This window comes from Schistocerca piceifrons, chromosome 1 (genome assembly GCF_021461385.2).
Source record: "Schistocerca piceifrons isolate TAMUIC-IGC-003096 chromosome 1, iqSchPice1.1, whole genome shotgun sequence".
NCBI lineage: Eukaryota > Metazoa > Arthropoda > Insecta > Orthoptera > Acrididae > Schistocerca > Schistocerca piceifrons.
The window spans coordinates 1,164,617,910-1,164,641,990 of NC_060138.1; the positions used below are offsets into that span (position 1 = coordinate 1,164,617,910).

The 24,081-nt window shown below is 42.1% G+C and overlaps 1 protein-coding gene across 4 annotated transcripts in view; it reads left to right on the forward strand.

Annotated features, from left to right (window-relative positions):
* Positions 1-24,081, forward strand: part of LOC124781209 (scoloptoxin SSD14) — a 534,282-nt gene that overhangs the window by 465,804 nt on the left and 44,397 nt on the right. For all 4 annotated transcript variants that reach the window (XM_047253842.1, XM_047253841.1, XM_047253843.1 and 1 more), the window contains 2 exons: positions 3,528-3,758; positions 19,866-20,077. In XM_047253842.1, the coding sequence (XP_047109798.1) occupies positions 3,528-3,758; positions 19,866-20,077 (443 nt within the window). The remainder of the gene's footprint in view (positions 1-3,527; positions 3,759-19,865; positions 20,078-24,081) is intronic.

Sequence of the window (24,081 nt, forward strand, 5' to 3'; positions counted from 1 at the left end):
GCAGAATAGTGTCTAATGTATTATTTAGCTCCACAAAATTCATTTGACTGCGCACAACATACGAGTAAACCGTCTTGTAATAAAGAGGTTCTTCAGCGCCGGCTAGAACAGCTGTTTAGCGCGTTATGTATTAGTGTGTTGGCCGTCAACACTCAAATTAAAATTTAGCTATTCTATTTTCAGCACCCTAATTTGTATCAAGCGAACTGGAGCATATCACCCTCTTGTTCTCCATGCCAGTCTCTGTAGTAGCTACAAATCAAACCAAGAATCAAGGCGGTTTAGGATAAATTTAAAACTCTCTTGCTATCTGTCAGACGGTTTAGTCGTATGTTGTGCACATGATCGAAAATTTTGTTGATGCATATTGTACTCCTTTCTGAGCTCCTGACACAGTTAATAGCGTGTAATAAAGACAGTTCTTTCCTCTTGTGGTAAGCATGGACATGATTGTTCTTATTAAATTGTGATGAATTTAATAAGCCTATACACAGAAATGCACCTTCGAAGACTCAGTTACAATGGCTAACTCTCTAAAGATGAGCTGCTGTTCCCGCGCCCATATTGTGAACAAGATGACCATCGGCGAACACCACATATTCCTACTTTCGTTATGTGCAATCTGTGCTTCCTTTCTAAGTGATGAGTTACACCAGAAAACTGTCTCATAAGACATTATTGAGTGGAAGTAAGCAAAACGTGTTAGGAGGTTCATTCGTCTGTTTCGATGGGATACCCCACCCCCTCTTTTTCCATTCGGTGGTCCAATTCCTGGTTTCCTTTACCATCACTATCCACTCTTGGACTGCTCACCCCTCCTATACTTTACGCAGCTTCGGGACGTCATCCGCCCACTGCCCGTCATCGGGTGGGTTTACCATTTGGGCTTTGCCTCGTTTCTGTTCGCAGCAATTTCCATCTTCCTTCTTCGTCTTGTTGCCCACGTTCCCTCCCGAAAACGCACAGTTAGTTCATCGGCGGCCCGAGATTCGGATGGATCTCTTCCGATGTTTAAAAGTCTCCATCGCTCCGCTTGTGTCCCATTGTTCTGCCCATACTCACGGGAGTTTTGGGATGCCATTGTTTTTTACACCGATGGCTCTAAATCCACCGATCATGTAAAATATGCCTTCTCGTCTTCCTGTTGGCATGGAACACCATCTCTTGCCTGCTATGTGTGGAATGTTTACTGTGGTACCTCTGCTTCATTTAATGGTCGCGCTCACCCCCCCCCCCCCCCCCTCCCCGCCTCACAAGTTTGGTTTTGGATGGACTCGATAAGCAGCCTTCAGGCTATCACCAAGTGTTTTCCCTGCACCCTCTTGGTGTCTCGCATCCACGACCTTCTCCTCCCCCATCTTGATCATGCTGCTTGTTTGGTTGATTTCCTTCAGGATCACAGTCATATGGGTATCTCAGGTTATGAGCTTGCTGATGATCTGGTTGGGAGGGGGGTGGGCAGCGACCTACCCCTGCTCTCTGTGACCCCTCCAGGCCCTGGTGGATTTGGGGTGTCATGGCTCCACAACAAAATCCTTTTTCCTCAGTCGTGGGCTGACTCTCGAGGAGGCCATCCCCAGTCTAATAAATTTCGTGCGATCAAGGGGACCCCACCATATGGCATTTTTCCCTCCGCCTCTCCCAGTGGGAAACTACCATGCTCTGCTCCATAAAGAGTTGCCCTCCCCCTTTGTAGCTGCAGTACCCCTCCTCACAGTGATCCCTACTTTGGACTGCTGCCACCTTTTGGCCCTTCATACTAAATAGGCCCTCGACTTCTCTTATCTCAGCTGTTAGTGGATGACCCTTGAATGGTTACGTCCGTCCCCAGTTTTCTATGTGAAAGTGGTTTATACTCCCAGATTTAAATACCTGAATTACCTTCGCAGTTCGCATTTGCATCGTTTTGGGAGGACGTCAGCCGTGTCTCCAAGCTAGCCACGTATTCCTCACCGTTCTCCTACGTTTTGTCTGGACTTTTTACCGTTTTGTTTCCCCCTATTTCTTGGGTCCTTCCCTCCTGGTGTTCCCACTGTGTCTTGATCATGGTTTGGTGTGTGCATTGGGATGAGACGGCGATGGTGCTGGCGCCCCATTGTCCTTAGCGCCTTTGGGGTGCCGCGTGCTGTCGTCCATCGCCACCTCCCCACCCTTCCTGTTCTTCTCTCCCCCTGCCGCTGCCCCCCCCCCCCCGTTCCTTTTGCCTTTTTGTTTGCCCTTTTTCCTTTCCTGTCGACTGGACTGTGCTGTTTGCGTTGTTCCTCCCTTAGTTTCTGTCGCCTTGGGTCATAGGACCGACGACCGCGCTGTCTGGTCCCTCCCACACTCCCAGTCAACTGATCATAGTTTGTTTCGAACAATAGTAATTACACTACACGACGAGCAAAAGTAGCTGAACTTCATTGTGCGAGTAGCTCAGTAATATGCCTCTTCCAGTTCAGCTTTTTATCGGTATGTACACCCGAAAATTTGGAGCATTCTACCCTGTTTACTGATTTCTGTACATGTGCTATGTCTGTTGTTGGTTTGGTTCTGTTTATTCTACAGAACTCAGCACAGTGTGTTGCCCCAAAATTTAGGGAGAGGCCATTTTCAGAGAACTATTTAATTCCTTGAAAAACATTAACAATTTCGTTGTTGCCTTCTCTCGAATGATTTATTGAAATTTAACATCGTCTGCAGAAAGTGCCAATTCTACTGGGTGATCAAAAAGTCAGTATAAATTTGAAAACTTAATAAACGACGGAATAATGTAGATAGATAGGTAAAAATTGACACACATGCTTGGAATGACATGGGGGTTTACTAGAACCAAAACAACACCCCATATTGCTAGCGCGTGAAAGATCACTTGCGCGCGTCTTTCGGTGATGATCGTGTGCTCAGCCGCCACTTTCTTCATGCTTGGTCTTCCAGGTCCCCAGACCTCAGTCCGTGCGATTATTGGCTTTGGGGTTACCTGAAGTCGCAAGTGTATTGTGATCGACCGACATCTCTAGGGATGCTGAAAGACAACATCCCACGCCAGTGCCTCACCATAGCTCCTGACATGCTTTATAGTGCTGTTCACAACATTATTCCTCGACTACAGCTATTGTTGAGGAATGATGGACATATTGAGCATTTCCTGTAAAGATCATCATCTTTGCTTTGTCTTACTTTGTTGTGCTAATTATTGCTATTCTGATCAGATGAAGCGCCATCTGTCGGACATTTTTTGAACGTTTGTATATATATTTTTTTCCTAATAAAACCCCATGTCATTCCAAGCATGTGTGTCAATTTGTACCTCTATCTACATTATTCCGTGATTTATTCAGTATTCAAATTTATACTGACTTTTTGATCATCCGGTACTTGGTGAATGGTAATTGGAAAGTTATTCACATTTATATAACAGGAATAAGAATGGACCAAGAATTGAATTTGTGGGACGCCGTAATTTTTTCTCCAGTCACTAAAATTTCTAACCTTCCAGCGTTGTTTGTATTATTCAGCACAAGTGAAGCACGTGACGCGTGTTGCAGGCCGAAGCTCCGCCGGCAGCTGGTGGTGTTCGTCGGGGTGGTGGTGCTCGGCGCGCTGGCTCTGGCGATCGTGCACGTGTGCTACCAGCTGGCGGCGCGCCACGGCGGCGCCACCGTCGTCCTGGTGCCGCCCAACCCCGAGGTGCCGCAGGCTCCGTCGCCCTCCACCCTGCACCGCTTCTCCAAGGCCGCCGTCTGCTCCGACGCTGCGCCCTGCTCCTCCATCGGCAGGTACGTCTCGTCACAGCCTAAGTGAGGGCCCCACCGCAAGCACTGCACATAGGATTGGATTGTTTGGGGAAGGAGACCAGACAGCGAGGTCATCGGTCTCATCGGATTAGGAAAGGACGGGGAAGGAAGTCGGCCGTGCCCTTTCAAAGGAACCATCCCAGCATTTGCCTGAAGTGATTAAGGGACATGACGGAAAACCTAATCAGGATGGCCGGACGCGGGATTGAATCGTCGTCCTCCTGAATGCGAGTCCAGTGTGCTAGCCACTGCGCCACCTCGCTCGGCACTGCACATACCAGGGTCCCCCTGACACAGCGATGCCCGTTACGGCGTTCGCACTGTCAAGTGTCACGCTTCCTCTAGGGAGGTGAAAAAGCTCAGAACGCACACGCCGACTCGCGGTCGAGCCAAGGTCAGAGAGCGGGTAGGGCTCGGCGATCCATTATAGCTGGATCAAGCGAATGACTAATGGCTACTCGTTAGCAGGGCAGCTACCGTGGCGACAACCAAACGGAGAATGAGATTCGTAACGCCTTCTGTTTACTGTTGCCACCGTATGTCGTCTATGTTGGACTGTCATAAGGAACTGTGACTTCATGGCAATAAAAGTTCAAATAAAACAATTATTTGCGTCAGTCACTCTTCATTTCATCCCACAACGCGTTTCTACAGCTTACACCCTCATCTTCAGGTAGAACAATGATATTCTGTTCTGTATTTGCTAGTTCGATGTCGCCAACTGGCAAACATGTATCACAGTATCATCGTTCCATCTAAATCTACATCTACACTCATACTCTGGAAGCCACCCAACGGTGTGTGGCGGAGTGCACTTAAAGTGCCACTGTCATTACCTCCCTTTCCTGTTCCAGTCGCGTACGGTCCGCGGGAAGAACGACTGCCGGAAAGCCTCCTTGCGGGCTCTAATCTCTCTAATTTTACATTCGTGATCTCCTCGGGAGGTATAAGTAGGGAGAAGCTATATATTAGATACCTCACCCAGAAACACACCCTCTCGAAACCTGGATAGCAAGCTACGCCGCGATGCAGAGCGCCTCTCTTGCAGAGTCTGCCACTTGAGTTTGCTAAAAATCTCCGTAACGCTATCACGTTTACCAAATAACCCTGTGGCGAAACGCGCCGCTCTTCTTTGGATCTTCTCTATCTCCTCTGTCAACCTGACCTGGTACCATCCCACACTGATGAGCAATACTCAAGTATAGGTCGAACGAGTGTTTTGTAAGCCTCCTCCTTTGTTGATGGACTACATTTTCTGAGGACTCTCCCAATGAATCCAACCTGGCACCTGCCTTACCAACAATTAATTTTGTATGATCATTCCACTTCAAATCGTTCCGCATGCATACTCCCAGATATTTTACAGAAGTAACTTCTTCCAGTGTTTGTTCCGATATCATATAATCATACAATAAAGGATCCTTCTTTCTATGTATTCGCAATACATTACATTCGTCTATGTTAAGGGTCAGTTGCCACAACCTGCACCAAATGCCTATCCGCTGCAGATCTTCCTGCATTTCGGTGCAATTTTCTAATCCTGCAACTTCTCTGTATACTACAGCATCATCCGCGAAAAGACGCGTGGAACTTCCGACACTATCTACTAGGTCATTTATATACATATTGTGAAAAGCAATGGTCCCATAACACTCCCCTGTGGCACGCCAGAGGTTACTTTGTCTGTAGACGTCTCTCCATTGATAACAACATGCTGTGTTCCGTTTGCTAAAAATTCTTCAATCCAGCCACACAGCTGGTCTGATATTGCGTAGGCTCTTACATTATCAGCCGACAGTGCGGAACTGTAACGAACGCCTTCCGGAAGTTAAGGAAAATGGCATCTACCTGGGAGCCTGTATCTAATATTTTCTGGGTCTCGTGAACAAATAAGGCGAGTTGGGTCTCAGACGATCGCTGTTTCGGGAATCCATGTTGACTCCTACAGACTAGATTCTGGGTTTCCAGAAATGACATGATACGCGAGCAAAAAACATGTTCTAAAATACTACAACAGATCGATGTCAGAGATATAGGTCTATGGTTTTGCGCATCTGCTCGACGACCCTTTTTGAAGACTGGGACTACATATGTTGGGCTGTCGTAAGGAACTGTGACTTCATGACAATAAAAGTTCAAATAAAACAATTATTTGCGTCAGTCACTCTTTATTTCATCCCACAACGCGTTTCTACAGCTTACACCCTCATCTTCACGTAGAAGAATGATATTCTGTTCTATATTTGCTAGTTCGATGTCGCCAACTGGCAAACATGTAACACAGTATAATCGTTCCACCTGAAGAGAGGAAGTGTAAAGTCTCGAAACGCGTCGTAGGGTGAAATAGTGACTGGTGCAAATAATTGTTCTATTTGCACTTTTATTGTCATTGTTGCCATATCGCTCTGCCGTCCAGGGGCGAATTACCAGTCAGTTGGGGACAATACTTACGGCCGGTAACGTAACAATCGTAATTCGCTTTCTTTGTTTATTTCCTGTGAGCAGGGTATTCTACGCGACAGATTGTCAGAAGCTAGTTAGGAAAGTGAGAAGAAAACTAATGAGACCACTATTCTAAGCACACCAAACACTGCCCGTTCACGGACAGCGATTGAATGTATCCGCATACGAAACGTCCGGCTCTTTTTCCCGCAGTCGTATTGTGTTTGCAGGCTACAGTCAACGCAAATACCTCCAGAGAAGACTTCATACACTGAAATCTGTATTCTATGTCTGTATTTAGATCAAAGAAACTACAGACGTAGGCTACTAGTGGGCGTTAATTTAAATCTGAGGAAGCTTGAAAGTTTGTGCCAGACTGTGATACGAGCGCGGTCTCCTGCTTCCTAGGCAGATACGTTGACAACAGTGCCACCCGGACACAGTGCTCATCGAAACTGCACGAAGTTGGTTCAAAATGGTTCAAATGGCTCTGAGCACTATGGGATTTAACTGCTGAGGTCATCAGTCCCCTAGAACTTAGAACTACTTACACTTAACTAACCCAAGGACACCACACAAATCCATGCCCGAGGCATGATTCGAACCTGCGACAGTAGCGGTTGCGCGGTTCCAAACTGTAGCGCCTAGAACCGCTCGGCCACTTCGGCCGGCGAACTGCCCTAACTACCCTTGTGTGCGTGTGCGTGTGCGTGTGCGTGTGCGTGTGCGTGTGCGTGTGCGTGTGCGTGTGCGTGTGCGTGTGCGTGTGCGTGTGCGTGTGCGTGTGCGTGTGCGTGTGCGTGTGCGTGTGCGTGTGCGTGTGCGTGTGCGCGCGCGCGCGCATGCTTTCGGACGTGTCCCAAACAACAGTACCACATACATAAATAAGACGAGAGTAGTCAATGATGATTTCAATGCAGATGCACACCAGGCTGGGACTCAAGGGAATCGGCGAAATACCGCGAGTAATGAGGATAATGGACAAGAAGTACCACATTGGTAACGTGTGGATAAGAGTTGAGAATTTGAGTCTGACAGGAGGTCGAATCCGGTCTGGCATAAATTTTCAATGCCCACTCGCAGCCAATGTCTGTAGTTTCTTTGCGTCTTAGTTCATAGTTTCTGCTAGATCAAAATGGTGTCCGAAAGAACAAACACAACATAAAAGGCGTGTTTTTTTAAGTACCGTTTTGAAATTAAAAAAAAGACGTGCTAAGACATCTCAATTTTATTTTTACATGAAAGCCTGTACCTTAATCTACTTTTCTACATAATTTCCATCAATATTGAGGCACTTGTCATAACTTTGTACCAGTTATTGAATACCCTCCTCATAGAAGTCTGCCGCCTGACTTGTTAACTACCGCATCACCACTGTTTTGACTTTGTCATCGTCTTGAAGACGCTGACCGCCCAGGTGTTTCTTTAAGTGCAGGAACAGATGGTAGTCACTGGGCGCAAGATCGGGGCTGTACGGAGGATGATTTCGAGTTTCCCATCGAAAAGATGTGATGAGATCTTTGGTCTGATTCGCCACATGCGGACGGGCATTGTCTTGCAGCAAAACGAGCCCTTGCTCAACTTCCATGGACTGTTGCTTTGATTCTGGTGTGACGTAGGCCACCCATATTTCATCGCTCGTAACGATTTGGTTTCAGAAGTCATCACCGTCGTTGTGATACCGCTCAAGGAAAGTCAATGCACTGTCTAAACGTTTGGTTTTGTGCACATCCGTCAACATTTTCGGTACCCAACGTGCGCACAATTTTCGGTAATTCAAGTGCTCGGTCACAATGCCATACAAAACACTACGAGAAACATTACGAAAGTCATCCCGCAAGGAGGAAATCGTAAAGCGTCTGTTTTCTCTCATCTTATTGTCCACTTCCTGCACCAAACTTTCATTAACGACCGAAAGACGCCCACTCCGTTGTTCAACATGCACATTTGTGCGGCCATCTTTAAATGCTCTCACCCACTTTCTTACCATTCCATCACTCATAATGTTTTCTCCGTAAACAGCACAGATCTCACGAGGAATATCGATCGCTTTTTAGGCCGTCAGCACTAAGAAATCTTATAACAGCCCGTACTTCAGTCGGCGGGACTCACCACGATTATCGAAGGCATCTTAAACACTCAGTACACGACGTAAAGAAGGAAGAAGCAGACCATAATGGCGTCAGTGCGTAGATTAAGGTACAGACTTTCAAGTAAAAATAAAATTATTGAGATATCTTAGCACGTCTTTTTTAATTTCAAAACGGTACTACTTAAAAAACACGCCTCGTATATATCAACTAATTTATCTTTCTCTGAAACACTTTCCTTGCTGTTGCAAGTCTGCATTTTATATCCCCTCTACCTCGGCTGTCATCAGTTATTTTACTGCCAAAGTAACAAAACTCATCTGCTGTTTTTAGCCTATTGTTTCCTAATTCAAATCCCTCAGCCTAGCTTGATATAATTCGACTACATTCTGTTACCCTTGTCTTATTTTTGTTGATTTTCATAATATTTTCTATTTTAAAGACGCTATCCATTCCATTCAACTGCTCATCCAAGTTGTTGGACATCTGACATAATTACAATGTCACTGCCAAACATTAAAGTGTTTATTTCTCCTCCATAAACCTCAATTCTCCTTCCAAATTTCTCCTGTGTTTCCTTCACAGTTAGCTCAGTGAACGGACTGAAAAACGTTGGGCATAGGCTACAACCCTGTCTCACACCATTCTCAAGTACTGCTTCCTTTCTTCTTCCTTAAGCTGAAAAAAGCAATTTGCTTTATGTACAGGTTATGAATAACCTTCTGCTATCTGTATTTAATCCCTACTATCTTCAAAGTTAAAGAGTGTATTCCAGTCAACGTTAAGAGATTTCTCCAAATGCACAAATTCTACAAACGCAGGTTTGCCTTCGTCATCCTGTCTTACAAGATAGTCAGTATTGTCTCAAGTGTTCATACATAACTCCCAAACACAAACTTATCTTCCGGGAAATAGATTTCTACCGGTTTTTCCGTTCTTCTGTAAATAATACTGACAATATTTTGCAACCATAACTCATTAAACTGATACTTTGATACTATTCACACCTGTCAGCACCTCTCTTTATGGGAACTGGAATTACAGCATTCTTCGTGAAGTTTGAAAGTATTTTACCTCTTTAATGTAGCTTCCACATCAGGAGGAAGAATTTTGTTCTGGCTGCCTATCCCAAGATATCAATAACTCTCCAGGTCTTCCAGTGCTCTGCAAAATTCTTCTCGCAGTATCATATCTCATTTCTCATATTCACTTCGTTCCTCCTCTCTTTCTACAATATTGCCCTCGAGATTGTAACCGCTATATAGACATTCCTTCTACTTCTCAGCTTTCCCTTCCCTACTTAACACTGACTTGCCATTTGAGCTATTGATATTGATACAGCTGCTTTTTTTTTTTTTTTTTTTTTTTTTTTTTTTTTTTTTTTTTCTTCTTCAAGAAGCAGCTTTAATTTTCCTATAGGTTCTACTCATTTGTTTAGAAGTTTGTATTCCAATTTAACTGCTTCATTTACTGAATTTTTATATTTCCTTCTATAAAGTGAATTCAGTATCTGTGATATCCAAGGATTTCTACTGCACCTTGTCTTTTAACCTAATTGATCCTGTACTGCCTTCACTATTTTATCTCTCCAAGCTACCCATTCTTCTTCTACTGTATTCATTTCCCCCGTTTGTCGGTCGTTGCCTAATGCTTCCTCTGAAACAACCTCTGGTTCTTACAGTTTGTCTGGACCCCATCCTCATAACTGCCTACCTTCTCGCAATTTCTTCAGTTTTAATCTACAGTTGGTAATCAATTAGTCAGTTCACATCTACCTGTGAACACGTCTTAAGGTTTAAAATCTGGTTTCGAAATCTTTATTTTAACATTAGATAATCCATTTGAAACCTTAGTGTCCCCAGCTCTCTTCTACATACACAACGAGCAACCTTTCTTCATTCTTAAACCAAATGTTAGCAATGGTTATTTTGCGATCTGTGCAAAATTCTACCAGGCGGCTCCCTCTTTCACTCCTTTCCTCCAGCTCCATGTTCTCGTACTACATTTCCTTCTTCCTTATCTTGTTATCGAATACCAGGTATCCGTTGCAACTAAATTATCCTTAATTATCTCAACAATTTCCTGTATCAAACAATACACTATTTCAATCTATTAATCTGCAGAGCTAATTGTATAAAATTGTAATAGTGTGGTGGGTGCTGGCTTCTCACCTGTCTTGCCTAAGATAGTACGTTCAGTATGCTGTTCATAGTAGCTAACGCGCGCTCCTGTTTTGCTATTCATTATCAGACCTACTCCTGCATTAGTCCTGTTTGATTTTGTATTTATAATCGTGTACTCACATGACCAAAAGTCCTGTTCCTCCTGCCACCAAACTACTTTAATTTCCACTGTATATAACTTCAACCTATCCATTTTCCTTTTTAAATTTTCTAACCTGCCTGCCCACCTAAGAAATCTTAATATTTCACGCTCCGATCTACAGAATGCTAGTTTCATTCCTGCTCATGACGACATCCTCCTGAGTAGTCCCCGCCCAGAGATACGAATGGGGGTTTATCTTACCTCACGAATAGTTTGCCTCGGGAATATTTATTGTGCTTCCTGAATACCATTATAACAATTGGGTGGTAGCTGATGTTCCAGGGCCAAATTATTCAGTCATGCAGACTTGCCTGCTGCTACTGAAAAGGCTGCTTGCTGCTCTGCAAGAACGAGGCGTCTGTCTGTCCTCTCTAGGCACCACTGCATTGTGGTTATTCCTCCCGTATGACAATCAGCAACGTTGTCATGCGATGTGTCCCACTGCGGAGAGATCCATGGTTCATGGGGGTGTTGCAATTTAAAATATAAAAAAAGAAACTTGAAAGCTAACTGGTTTACTTCATTGTTCGGTACTTATGCAGTTTAGGGGGTACATGCGCTGATCACGAGAAAAGTACCTATTTTTGAAGGAAACGCGTATTTCTGAAGATATAAGCATATATATGCACGGAATACCAAAGAAGTACAATAGTTTCTGATTTGTGGCAAGCTTACAACACCATAGGTAACTTGGGCTACAATCATCTGACTGTTAATCATTAGCTTTATTGTGTCGATCCCTTTACAAACGCAGCCATAAATCACATTGTATCAGTCGGGCAAAAAGCTAAAGAAAAAAATAAAAGGCGTTTCGGAACTCTCCGTGCTATGCTGAATAACTACCTGGCGGAATTTCTCTGGCGTCAACGTTTTGGGGAAAATCCATTCCACAATTTCATTGAGCATGTTCGAAAAATCTATCCTAATGCTGCAAATTAACTTGAGGTAGCTGTTTTTATCTAATCTGTGATTCGAGCTTTAATGTATATCTGTGCAAAATAAACAAATATAATTTTTTGAGAAAATTTTGTTATTCCAGCTTTTTTGCAAAAAAAAAGTTTTTGAAATTCCGTGCATACATATGCAATACATCATTTTTGCTAAAAAAAAATTTGAGACAGTTAATTGATCTTTTTTTGCATCCATATGAAAATAAGTACTTTTTTGGTGACGAACGCGTCAGATATGACTGACACACAATTTTTGAAATAAAATTTTTTTGGTATTCTGTGCATATATATGCTTATATCTTCAGAAATACGCGTTTTCTTCAAAAATTGGTACTTTCCTCGTGATCAGCGCATGTACCCCCTAAACTGCATAAGTGCCCATTGTTCTTGCTATACGTTCCCTGTTGCTGAGTTTTCGTTTATGTATTCCGGCTGGTCTTTTTTAAAACGTTCTTTAAAAACTTTCGCAATTGTGATAAGTGTTCCTTCGTGGTAATAAATTCCTGCGCCCTTCTTAAATGCCGACGTTGGCTTGTCGTATCCAACCGCTTACTACTCAGAATTCGCCTGTGACGTCTTCCGCACAACCTCAAGCGCCAAATGCGTTGCCTCCCTCGAGAACGCTGGCAGCGTTTTCCGCCGACCGGTTCGTTAGCCCTATTCTGTATCGTTCATACCGATCGGTGTAATAGATTTGTCTCGGTAGTGACGTCATAGTCGGTTCTTTACTGAAATATACTATTCAGTAAGCCTCAGAGACCTGTTACCGAAGGGTCCTCTCACCGATTTTACAATTGTACCGAGAGGTTTTGGATTTCGGTGTGGCCCTGTCGATCGGTGAGCTGTGGTTTATGTACACCTATAATTTGTTATTTTAAACTTATTTAGCGGTTTTAGCTTTGGCTTTGGTGAATGTGTTACTAAAGAATCACCAGAGGACGCATCCAGTTGGAAATTGAGTTCATAATAGACTATTTTCCTTTGTTAGAAATATGGTTGGGTTAGATTGTTACAGTGAATGATTACATAAAAAAAAGTTTTCGGTCAATATTCTCTCAAAATACGTGTTGTTTTTATGTAAATAAGAGTTTAAAGATCATTAAATATCAAGACATTGGCGGTGCTTACGTATATTACATGAGTGTGAACTGACGTTACTAGTGACTTTGTGTACTTTTTCCCACAAATGGTTTAGTTGGTGATTATCGAAACGTGTTCATAGCTTTCGACTAACAAAGGAAAGCAATCATGTGAAGCTTGATATTGGAAACCTTCCCAACTATCATGCATTTATGACTTACGCAACACCGTTTGGCAACGAAGTCGGCCTACATTTCTCTATGCTATAGTAGAAGAATTGAGCATTACGTTCCAGTTGTTTGGTCAGTGTGAATGAGAATAAGATTGCATAATGCGGCATTTACGACAGTTTGCAGAATACAGTCAAATACGCTATCGTTATTATGCATGTATGGAAACATGCGGTCGGGGTAATTAAAAATTTCTGTGCATTTCAGCTGAGAATCATGGAGATGGATATACTGCGCCTGATACAGTTAAGGCGCAAGAGCGATGAAGGCGGGCAAGTCATTTAGATGGAATGCGGCGTCATGGCAACGTAAACACAACTTTTGGAACTTCGAAGAATAGCGCGCCTTTGTCGTCTGCTAGCCGCCTTGTGTTCGTGGCGCTGTGCGCGCTGCAGTGCGCATGCGCGGGTCTGCGGCCGCTTGCTTTTGATTGGCTTGCGCGATGCGAACCGACAACAGCGCTTCGGTTCTCTAGACCCGAACGGCATCGCTTCCGAAATGCATACTGAATAACGCAGGGGCTCTAATTCGAGTACTAGATCGTTCGGTGCTCTTGAGTTCCGAAACGATCGGCACAATGGCGGAAAGATACAGAATAGGCACCCTGGTGGACGCGGTCACACTGTAAACGCCGCAGATAATACGACAGTGTGATTCCCGCTGTTCTTGGGCGGAGTGTGATTCCCGCTGTTCGTGTGGGGTTCCCCAGTGGACTCGACACTTACCACGCCCAACTTCTACTGGTGCTGCGTAGGCCCGGATCACGCAGCTACCAAAGAGACACGCGTTTATTATTTTCTAAGTTATGATGCTGCGTCCCTCTGTGCCCCCATTTCACACGTGACGTCGAAATGCCGCAAAATGTCTTCCAGTGTCGATCGAGGAAGCATACGTAATGGACAAATACAGAACGTACAGGTAGCGCGCGCTATTCGCACTTAGTACACGAAATTTACTTTAAAAAGAGAAGCTTGTGGAAGCCGAACGGCTTATCAGAGGTACTTTCGCGGAAATGTTAAAGTAATAATTTCCGTATCTGGTTCCACTCTTGAGATGAACTAATGCCAAGAGCGAAGATGCCGTGACGACAATGGCCATGCTGAGCCTATTTTATATAGTTACGTTTACTGTTTACTACAGCTAATTCGAACTCTGGGTTCCTGTACGTCTGTTAGCTCCTAAAAAAGACAGTGTGAGAATACGTTACCATATTTGGAAGGTCAGAGTTCATCCAATTTGTTACTAAACGACGAACTGCACATTGACAATGGAAAATCTCTTCCAGGAACAGAAAAACAATTTTTTTGCATTTGTCTGGTTCGAGTTATTTTGTATATCCCAAAATATTATGCGGCCATTTAGTGGGAACTTCTTAACGCGCAAAAAAGAAAGAAAACGCGTATTCAGTTACCTGGACCTGGAAATTTGTTGAACCTGTTTTTGGGATATACTCACACAAGTGAAGGATTGAAACTTCCTGGCAGATTAAAACTGTGTGCCGGACCGAGACTCGAACTCGGGACCTTTGCCATTCGCGGGCAAGTGCTTTACGGACGGGGCGTGAGTCGTGCTTGGGTAGCTCAGTCGGTAGAGCACTTGCCCGCGAAAGGCAAAGGTCCCGAGTTCGAGTCTCGGTCCTGCACACAGTTTTAATCTGCCAGGAAGTTTCATATCGCCGCACACTCCGCTGTAGAGTGAAAATTTCATTCTAAGTGAAGGATTTTTCCCCACAGACCATTACATGTCGAGGGGGATTTAACTAAACTTCACTCGGAGTGATATGGCTTCTGTAGATATGACGTACTTCTTCTGTTGTGATGTTTTGAATGTCAGTTGTATGTATTTGTTCTTCAGCAGCGGCTTCTGTTATCTATGTTCAATTTGAGGTTTGGTAATGTTCAACCATTTAAGATCCATTTGTACTTCTTTAAACCAGTTGGTTTTTGTCTTTTTGTTCCCAAAGTAGCCAGCCAAGAAGTATGTGCCAAAGATCATTGATGCCTCTTAATCAATCCTTATGTATAAAATATGTTATTACTATATCACTGTAAAAGAAACTTTAAGGCATTCTGATGTATTAACAGCCATCGACGTTTTTATTAATCATACTTTAGCTGCGTAATTTTGATTTAAAAATCGTGTACAATCACAATCTCACTAAGCGCTACTTGTGCTCTGAGTATCTCGCTGTTCATACCGCAAAAATGGAAGAGACTCTTCGTACTTTGTAGTGAAACACCGTTAATGGCTAGGAACAAGTTGGTGTTAATGTTTTTCACGAGATTACACAGGGAAAAAACAGCTTTGACAGTTTTTGAGAATACGTACCTAATATTTGTGGCGTAGGTGGTGGCGTGGTAGAAATACGAGTGGACAGGTGGGTGGCGGTTGGAGACCCGTTCGTTGTGTTCTACAATTTTTTTTGTTCAGATGCATTGTAATTAACTCATACTTAACCATCATTTTTTTCAGGAAAAACGCAGGTCTTCTAGTTTCTAATTACACGCAAAATTCTGCTTTTAGTTCCAAACACACACTCTTCATTATCGATATTTTATAAAAGATTGTTAAAGATTTTGAAGGTAATAAAAATTACACAGTTAAATTCTTTGGAGAAAAATGAAAACCTACGTACTCTTTGTTAGAATATGCCAATTGTTTTATAGGACAGATGTGGTCTCTCACGAGTCACAGTGAAAAACGTCCTAGAAACATGGAAAACAATTTATACGGCGTCGCGCACACTGTAGAAATGCTGCGTTTTTGCAGTTGTCACATTAACACTGCGATCTGAACCGAATAAAAATGATCTGGAGCCAAGTAAAGGGATTTGTCACGAGAAATAACAAGATATCTAAGCTGCCAGACATACTGGAACTAATGCACCAAGCTTTGTGACGCGTCACTGCGGAATGATGGCGAAATGCAGAATAACAGATGATAAAAGAGGAGGAGGAAATGTGGACTTCTTGGTGGCTTGGGATTCGGTTGCTGATCGCTCTGTTATCAACGTAATAGTACTGTAATGTATTCCACGGAGTCCGATATGGAAGCAGTTCAGAGATTACCAGACGACTGACTGTAATACCTTCAGTTGCTTCAATAATTAACTAGATGGAAAAATTCCAGCAGTGCGCTTTTAGGCCACATATACCTCTTGCAGAAAAATTACCCTTGTTAAAATCAGGAATTTCCGTAACTTTTTTACTAAAATACAATGTTAGCTAAGATAGAGGTGTGGTAATCTGAGAAGCGTATCACCTGAGTTTTACCATGTATTTTTTCGTTCCGTTTAAAAATTAAATGACATTCAAAGCTCTGTTATTCTCTGCTCATCGCTTTTTACGTATTTACTGCAACTGTTCACATCAATGCAGATAATCTGGATCACTTGCCTGGCCGGTGCTGTCAAAGTTAAATGCACCGGTAAAGCTGCTGCCCCGTATTATCTATCGCTGAGTCAATGTACACGTAACGCACAGCATAAAACGTATCCTCATTAAGTACTTTATTGTCCTCGCTACAGCTTGACATTCATTCCACGTGAAACGAAATGCAATGAGGTTCCAGCAAACGCGGAAGAATACATAGTGTCATGTTTACATGTGGTTTATTCTTCCGATGAACGGAGTATAGTGGACTGGACGGCACATCATCATGGCGCTGACGATGGAGGTGTTTAAATATGCTTGAAACACTGTTACGAAATCATCCCAATCAAGTATATTTGGGACGGTAAATTTGCTTTTTTTTTGTTCTGTTTATTATTTGAATCCCTGTTCACTTTGCTTGTCTCGGCGAAAAGCACAACCCGTGACGCATTAAATTGCTGTTAAACTTCACGCATTTATAACTGCTGTACGTTAAGTGGAGATCGAGAATATTTTTATTTTATAAACTTTGCGACCTAGCGTGGACTTTCTTGTATGTGCCAAAGACCATTGATGCCTCTAAATCAGTCCTTACATTCTTTTGACAAGTTTTCGTGCAGCGTGTGTTAACGCGACACTTCGCTACACGCTGCTGACGTGAAAGTAGACTTATGGGCACCTCACATAATTTTGTCAAACTCACGTTTTAAACCACGCGTGGCAGTATCCAAAATGGATTTTCTCTCTGTAAAGAGAGTGCGCTGATTTGAAACTTTCTGGCAGGTTAAAACACTCCACAGGATCGGGACACAAACCTGGGACATTTGCCTTCCGCGAGCTGTCAAAGCATGACACACGACCCGCCTTCGCAGACATACAGTAGAGCTGTTACTGTCCAAAGGTCGCGGAAGTTCTCCTGCATACCTTGCGGGACTAGCACTTTTCAAAGAAAGGATATTGCGGAGACTCGGCTTATCCACAGTTCGAAAGGTAGGAGATGAGGTGGTCATGGAAGAAAAGCTGCGAAAGAAATAATAATCTAGAGCTAAACAGACACGCGAGGAAAAATGAAGAGTTCGAAAGCACCTGAGTGGATGGTATGTAATGTTACAGTGATAGATAATAGTTCCTGGCCACCCATATCTAAGCGGGCAGCGATCTGGATCACTGTAGACTCACGGGCTGGTCGTGAGTCTTGCTTTGATAGCTCAGCCCGTAGAGCACTAGTCCGCGAAAAGTAGTACTTCCGGCACAAGTTTGAGGAGTCAGTATGTTCGTCAGTCTCATTCGAGACGAAAATATATAACTTAATATCAGGGAAGCAGGGTCCTAATTTCGGCCGGAACGATGTTCCAGCACCTCCCTTGGATTTTTTGAACGCACTGGAACAAGTCGGCACCGGAGATATAAAATAATACACGCGTATTACATCGCAACGTAACTATAATTTGCTACTACGCCGGCACCAGTGAACAAGACAATGGGTGGCAATAGTGATGACATGGGCAGGGGCGTGTGTGTGTGTGTGTGTGTGTGTGTGTGTGTGTGTGTGGTTGGGGGGGGGGGGGGGGGGGCGCTTGCGATTGGTTCCGAAGTCGTAGAAAATTATTTCCCATTGTAAGTTTTATTTAAGGTTTCCATAATCGAAACGTGGTTTTCATGGCTTGGGGGAAGGAAAGGGGCAGGGGTTGGGGTTGAAAAGGTGCATTCCTGCACCAAAAATATTAGAAATTAACCATTGCAGGAAGGGTTCTATGCCGAATACTTGCAGAAGCATATTGGAACGAAACTTAGAGGTAACAGACCAGATTTATAAATACGAGTGTATAAAAAGTTATTTCTGTTTTTGTTTTTTTTTTCTGTAGCGTGCTCGTTGGTATGAAATGGGATAGCTCTAGCATTCCACAAAGATCTTGGAGAGCCGATAGATTTGCTTTTTTAACTTTTGGCTGGCCACGTCAGATAATGTTCGTCACTTGAACCGCACGATACTGTCTTATAACTTGCGCATCACACTTGTAAAAATATTTACACAGTTATCATAATTATCAGTGGTCTCAGGAAGTCGTAAGTAATAGCTGCATTTGGTTATTATCCGGCGGCCTATTAACAGTTACCACTTCGAACAGTTGTTTACTTAAGTCCCCAATCTTTAGTAGATGTTTAGTTACTTCGACACACACACACACACACACACACACACACACACACACACATAACTACCTCCTATTTTTTGTATCATCAGTAGTTGTGAAATGTTTTTTTCGGTTTGTAGAAGTAGATTTCAAGAACAATGCTGTAGTTACGTTTTATTGTTAAGCCATCTGCAACAGAGGAAAAAACGCTCAGTGGTGCAAAGCGTTTTTTGGAGTAACATGATTCGAGCACGCAGTAACTATCCGCTCTACAAGTACACACGATACTCAAGACTGGAAGTGGAAGAGGGGAGCTCGCGCCTTCACCGGGCAAGCGTGTGGTGGGGGAAAGACCGAAACATTTTTTACGACCTATTTATATATTGTAATAATATTAGCAACTACTAACGAGAATCAGTGTATTTCAAATTTTCATACATGAAAATACAACTGGAGCAGCTCTATTGAAGCTTTCTAAAGTTTTATGTAACTTTCTTTTCTCCACCAATCAGAAGCGGGGGACCCAGTGGCAAACCGCTGACGCATGCGCCACAGAAGCTTGAAATAGCCGCAGCGGCAAGCACAAGCAGCGTTTATTCTGTGGGCAACCGTTGTGGTGATAAGTCGTTATAGTCAAGTTACTTTAAGTTTTGGTATTCAATATGTCTGAAAGCCATTTTGACGAATACGAGCATTACAACTACGAATACGATAAGCATATATATTCGGGCCATAGTGGAAAACAGCGTACGAAGAAAGAAGCTAGTGAACACACAAACCATTTCGATCCTTGCGGACATTCAAGGAAGATTGTTACGAAGCTACAGAATGCGGAGCAGAAGAAGAAGGAACCTGCAAAAACTGGCGGCGCGAAAGTCCAGTGACGTGTAATTTGGAACTCTTCGGACTGATTATATTCTTCGGTATTAAGAAAGTGGACTTTGAGTAGAACAATGTGGAAGTGTTCGGAGTGGAAGTGATGTTCCCACAGTTACTTGAAATTCGCTGCGTCCATCAGAAAGCGGAAAAATCAGTGGAGTGAGAACTGTGCCTCGCCTTAGTCATGTCGACGTTTTTTGCCTTTGTGTACGAAGGACTTATTTAATATTATTTCGCGTCATGAACTGTTTTCCTTTGTTTTGGGAAAAGACTTCAAGTGATTTGTCTTGTGTGTGCAAGCTTCGTATTGTAAGCCTGTAAATTAAATTTATTGTTGAAATGTATCTTTGTTTATTATTTCATTCGTTTTGATTACGTTGCTCTTGGATGTCTTGAAGGTTGCCAGGTTATTTGCAGCGCTGCGGTTGGTCCTCATTTTCGTGGACTGGTTTAAAATTTTCTGTGCCTCATTTGGACATGTTTATTTTGCATACAAATTAGTTATGCATTATCACTTGATTTTTTTTAAATACGTGTTATTTAATGTTGGATTGTCCATTGTGAATGCATGTTTTTGATTTTTGTAGAGATATTCTTCTGAAGAATGGATCTGTGGTTGATGCAGCAATAGCAACTTTGTTTTGCAATGGAGTTGTGAACTGCCAGAGTATGGGTCTTGGTGGTGGTTTCCTGATGACATTGTACATAAACAAAACTGCTGTTACGCTCAATGCTCGTGAAACAGCTCCAGCGCAAGTCCGAGAAGAACTGTACGACGACGAGAGCAAGAGCCAAATAGGTAATTGTGAATTTAAAATGAATAACTCGTTGAGAAATACTTGAGTTGTTCTGTCTTGGAACGCTATCTGCAGCCAATTCTCTTCTCCAGATAATGTAGATATATCGATCTGACACTCAAATGAAGGTCACATATTATTGGTTTGTCAGGTTTTCTGTCGAAAATTAACTCGTTCGTTATCCCATTCGACTGTCGAGCAATATTAACACCGAGCTGCTCGTTTGTATTGCAATAATATATTCGTTCCTTGAAGAAGCTATCGCCAAAATGTCGTGGTTTTGAGTCTTCCTTGTTAAATGTCAGCGAGTGGTAGTAAAGATCATAATCAACTGTAATGTTAACTAAACTTTCCAATGAGGTCAGTGAAGTAGAATAAACGTTTGTGTATGGATTCTTGAAGGACATGCGAAGTGGATATACCCTAAGTAGAATTGTTGTGTAATAATGGGTTTAGGAGGAAGATTACTCCTTTGTCTTTTAATTTTTTTTGCTGTCTTGCTCCGAAGTTTCAGAATACATTTGGCAGTTAAAGGAGAGAACTATTGATTGATAAATTATGCCAGGTAAGTCAAAGGCACAATAATTAATCCGTTATGGTCCTTAAATGAGCATTAGGCAGTAATACTTTGTGTGTTGTTAATGGAGATGAGGATGCAGAGGGAGTTCTAGATGTGGCATACAGGTTGAGTACAGCAGAAATTAGTAGCTGAACTTGTGCCTCCTAACGTCCTGAGAATGTAAGTCTTGATGAGCTACCTTTTCCAAGTTACTTCTAAGAGCAGTTGTGAGGTACTTATGTACAAAATCTTGGATAGTGCATGTTACAAGCCGTTTCAGTGGACTGATTCTATACATCCCATTAATACTTCTTTAAATTGTGGTGTGTTTATATCAGTACATTGTAGGATTAAAGCAAACCAACCAAGGTGAACTGACCATGTACAGGGAGTCTCCATTGGTGGAAAGAGATTTAGGGTAAAAATTTTGTTGCTGTGGTGATGAAAGTACAATTTTCCTATCTTTTACAACAACAACAAAATCTGTGATACAATACGCATACAATCAAAATAAATTTTTGATCTACTACTCAAGAAATATCCATAAATGAGCTTAAGACCTGATGCAGTTATGGAGGCAGAATGTACACATTTGAACTGTAAGTTCATTACCACTTTCTCACAGTGGCAGTAACTTTAGATATGTATAAGAAGGCAACAGACATGACTTCAGATGATAAAGAGAAAAAATATTGTTAAAGCATTAAATCTCCAGTGTGTCATTATTTGGCAGTGCATTTAAATATTAAAGATAGCTTCATAATATTCTACCACAAAGCTACACTTGTGAACAATTGCTTAATTCATAGATGATGCAGTTACAGCTGGAGAAAGGCAAATTATCTATAAATTTGTTTTTCATCTCTGCGTTTTTCAACACAGTGGTTTGGTGTCTTGTGATTATCAGGACTGGTTGACATACTCTGATGCATACACTTCAGTACTTTTCTCAGAACTCCATATGCTGTTATGTTTCTCAAACAATGAAATACAAGTAGACATGCGAAGTTTCTGGGACTGCAGAGATCACATCAGTTTAGAAACTATTGCATAGAATTAATGAAGCAGCTTGGTTCAGCAGTATTTCCAGTACGCATGTTAAATTAAAAGGGAGGTTTAAAAATGAAAAAACTAATTTATTCTGCATATTTCCATTCACTGTTTTGCTATGGAATCATTTTGTATGAGACTCATAATGACCTTTGTCATTAAAATATTTCTCTTCTCACAATGTGTAGTGAAAAAGCATGAACATAACACTAGGACCAAAAACTACCTGTACAAAGATGTCAAGAAAGTTATGGGTACACATGCAGGCGACAATCTACCACCACAATAAATTTGACATTGTCCACTGGATGACGAACATTAATCATCCTTCACTTTAAATGTCAGTGGATTTTAAAACTAAATTAAAAGATAGTTGTATTGGGCAACTCATATTCCGGTGACAAATAATCCCCCCCCCCCCCCCCCCCCCCCCCCCCCCCCCACACACACACACACACAAATTCTTCAAATTAATGTTATAGATTATAATTAAAATTAACACTTTGATACAGTAATTTGTCGTTTCATTATTGTAAATCTTTTACATCCCCAAAGAACCTCTCCTTGGGATCCATGGAATATGACTAATGTAACGTATGGGCTAAAGTTATCACATTTTTATGATATTAATTCTCGGTGAGTGTGAAGTTCTCATGCCAATAGTTACTTAACTGCCACACTGATGCATCAAGAACAGCAGGAAGAAGAAAATATTTGGTAACCCTGAGAGATGCAAAATTGAGGCTGGATTAATATATATAATTTGTGGCTCGATTGCAGTTTTTGCAGAGGGGGGGGGGGGGGGGGCACAGTACTGAATAGAGGTAGTTTCAGCAGTGCAGTGCAGCAGGTAGATGGTCTAGCTCAAATAGATAACTTCAGTTTACTCCAAGCATAGTAGGAAGGTGCCACGTCCAGAGACGTACTTTTTGCTTTCTGTTGTGCATCTCTCTTTTTTTAAGAGTGAAATATTGTAAAATTTACTAATGAAATAGCAGGTGGGCAATGAAACAAAAGTTGATCTTCATTGGACTGTGTAATTGTATAACAATGTGGTTGTTGCAGGAAGTCATGCAGAGTCCTTTAACTTTAATGGTGTTTATCATAGAGATTGGATAAACAGAGATAAACTTTCACTACCTTAAGGGATATTGCTTGGTCAATAAATGTTGTAGAACATGTGGTAATTGTGTGCCCTTTCTACGAGAAAGGGGATAAAGTATGAAAAAAATTGCTTTATCAGTAGAAACATTTTTCAGTTACAGAAATCAGAATAGATAATTTAAATAACTTTCTATTCACCAATGACAGGAGGACTGACAGATCATTTTTAAGAAAAAGTTGATGCCTTGTGTATGAATTTGCAAATGTAATTTGTAAATGTGGGATACATTATTTGAGGTGGCCTTATTGTCAATTATATTTGTCTGCGAGTATAGTCAAAAAGTAAATTGTTTACTTCGATCCTTACATTGCAACTGCTTAACTGAGGTCGCAAATGAAAGGTAAACAGTAATAGTTGTCATTTGAACTAGAACATCTCAACTTGAATGTAGGAAAGATTTAGATGATAACTTTGCAGTGATTCTAAAACAGCTCTTTAAAAGACATTGTGAACTATCTGAGTGTATAAGCCAGGGTGGAAAATGTGCATAGTAAAAAAGTGGACTGTTGTGTGTATGTGTGAGATCTATTTATGAGCAAACACGGACAGAAGAGCTTTAACCCACACGTTTCTCCATAAATGTTTTATCCTTCGGCAGCCGATAGAGTATTGGGAGGGGGGGGTGGGATGGGGGGTAGATAGAGGGGAAAGACAGTCGAGGAGATGCTATATGTGTTTGTGTAGTCAGTATTACAGTTGGTCTAAAAGTACAGGCTCTCAAGTAATTGAGAAAATGCCCAAAACTGGCAATTAAATTAAGTCATGCATAAAAGGTATGAAGCAACACTACTCAGTGTAAAAATAAGGTACGGATATTACTAAAAATCATTTTTGGTTTGGTGTAAAGCAAAAACCGGCAATTAAAATTCTTCTCTTGTAATATAATCGACAACTATAATTTCAGCAAAGCCAGCAAGTACATCTAGCTTTAGATTAATTGAAGAGTTGCATTTATGGATTAATTACAGCAGTGTTGATAAGTTCATCACGCAGATGCCGCCTGCCCCCCCTTTCCCCCCTTTATGCTGTGTTCCAGTGGTATTGAAACTTACAGAAACTGTGGTGAATAGTCAGTGTAAAGTATTTCGGAAAAGAACCATCCGTCTTCAGTGGTAGTGCAGTTCAGATAATGTTTGAGTAGAATTAAAACTGCTTTGTCAATGCACTGTGTTCCATGTGACTGGAAACCGGATCACTCAGTCTTGCAAGTGGCCGACTGCTACTGTGGACTT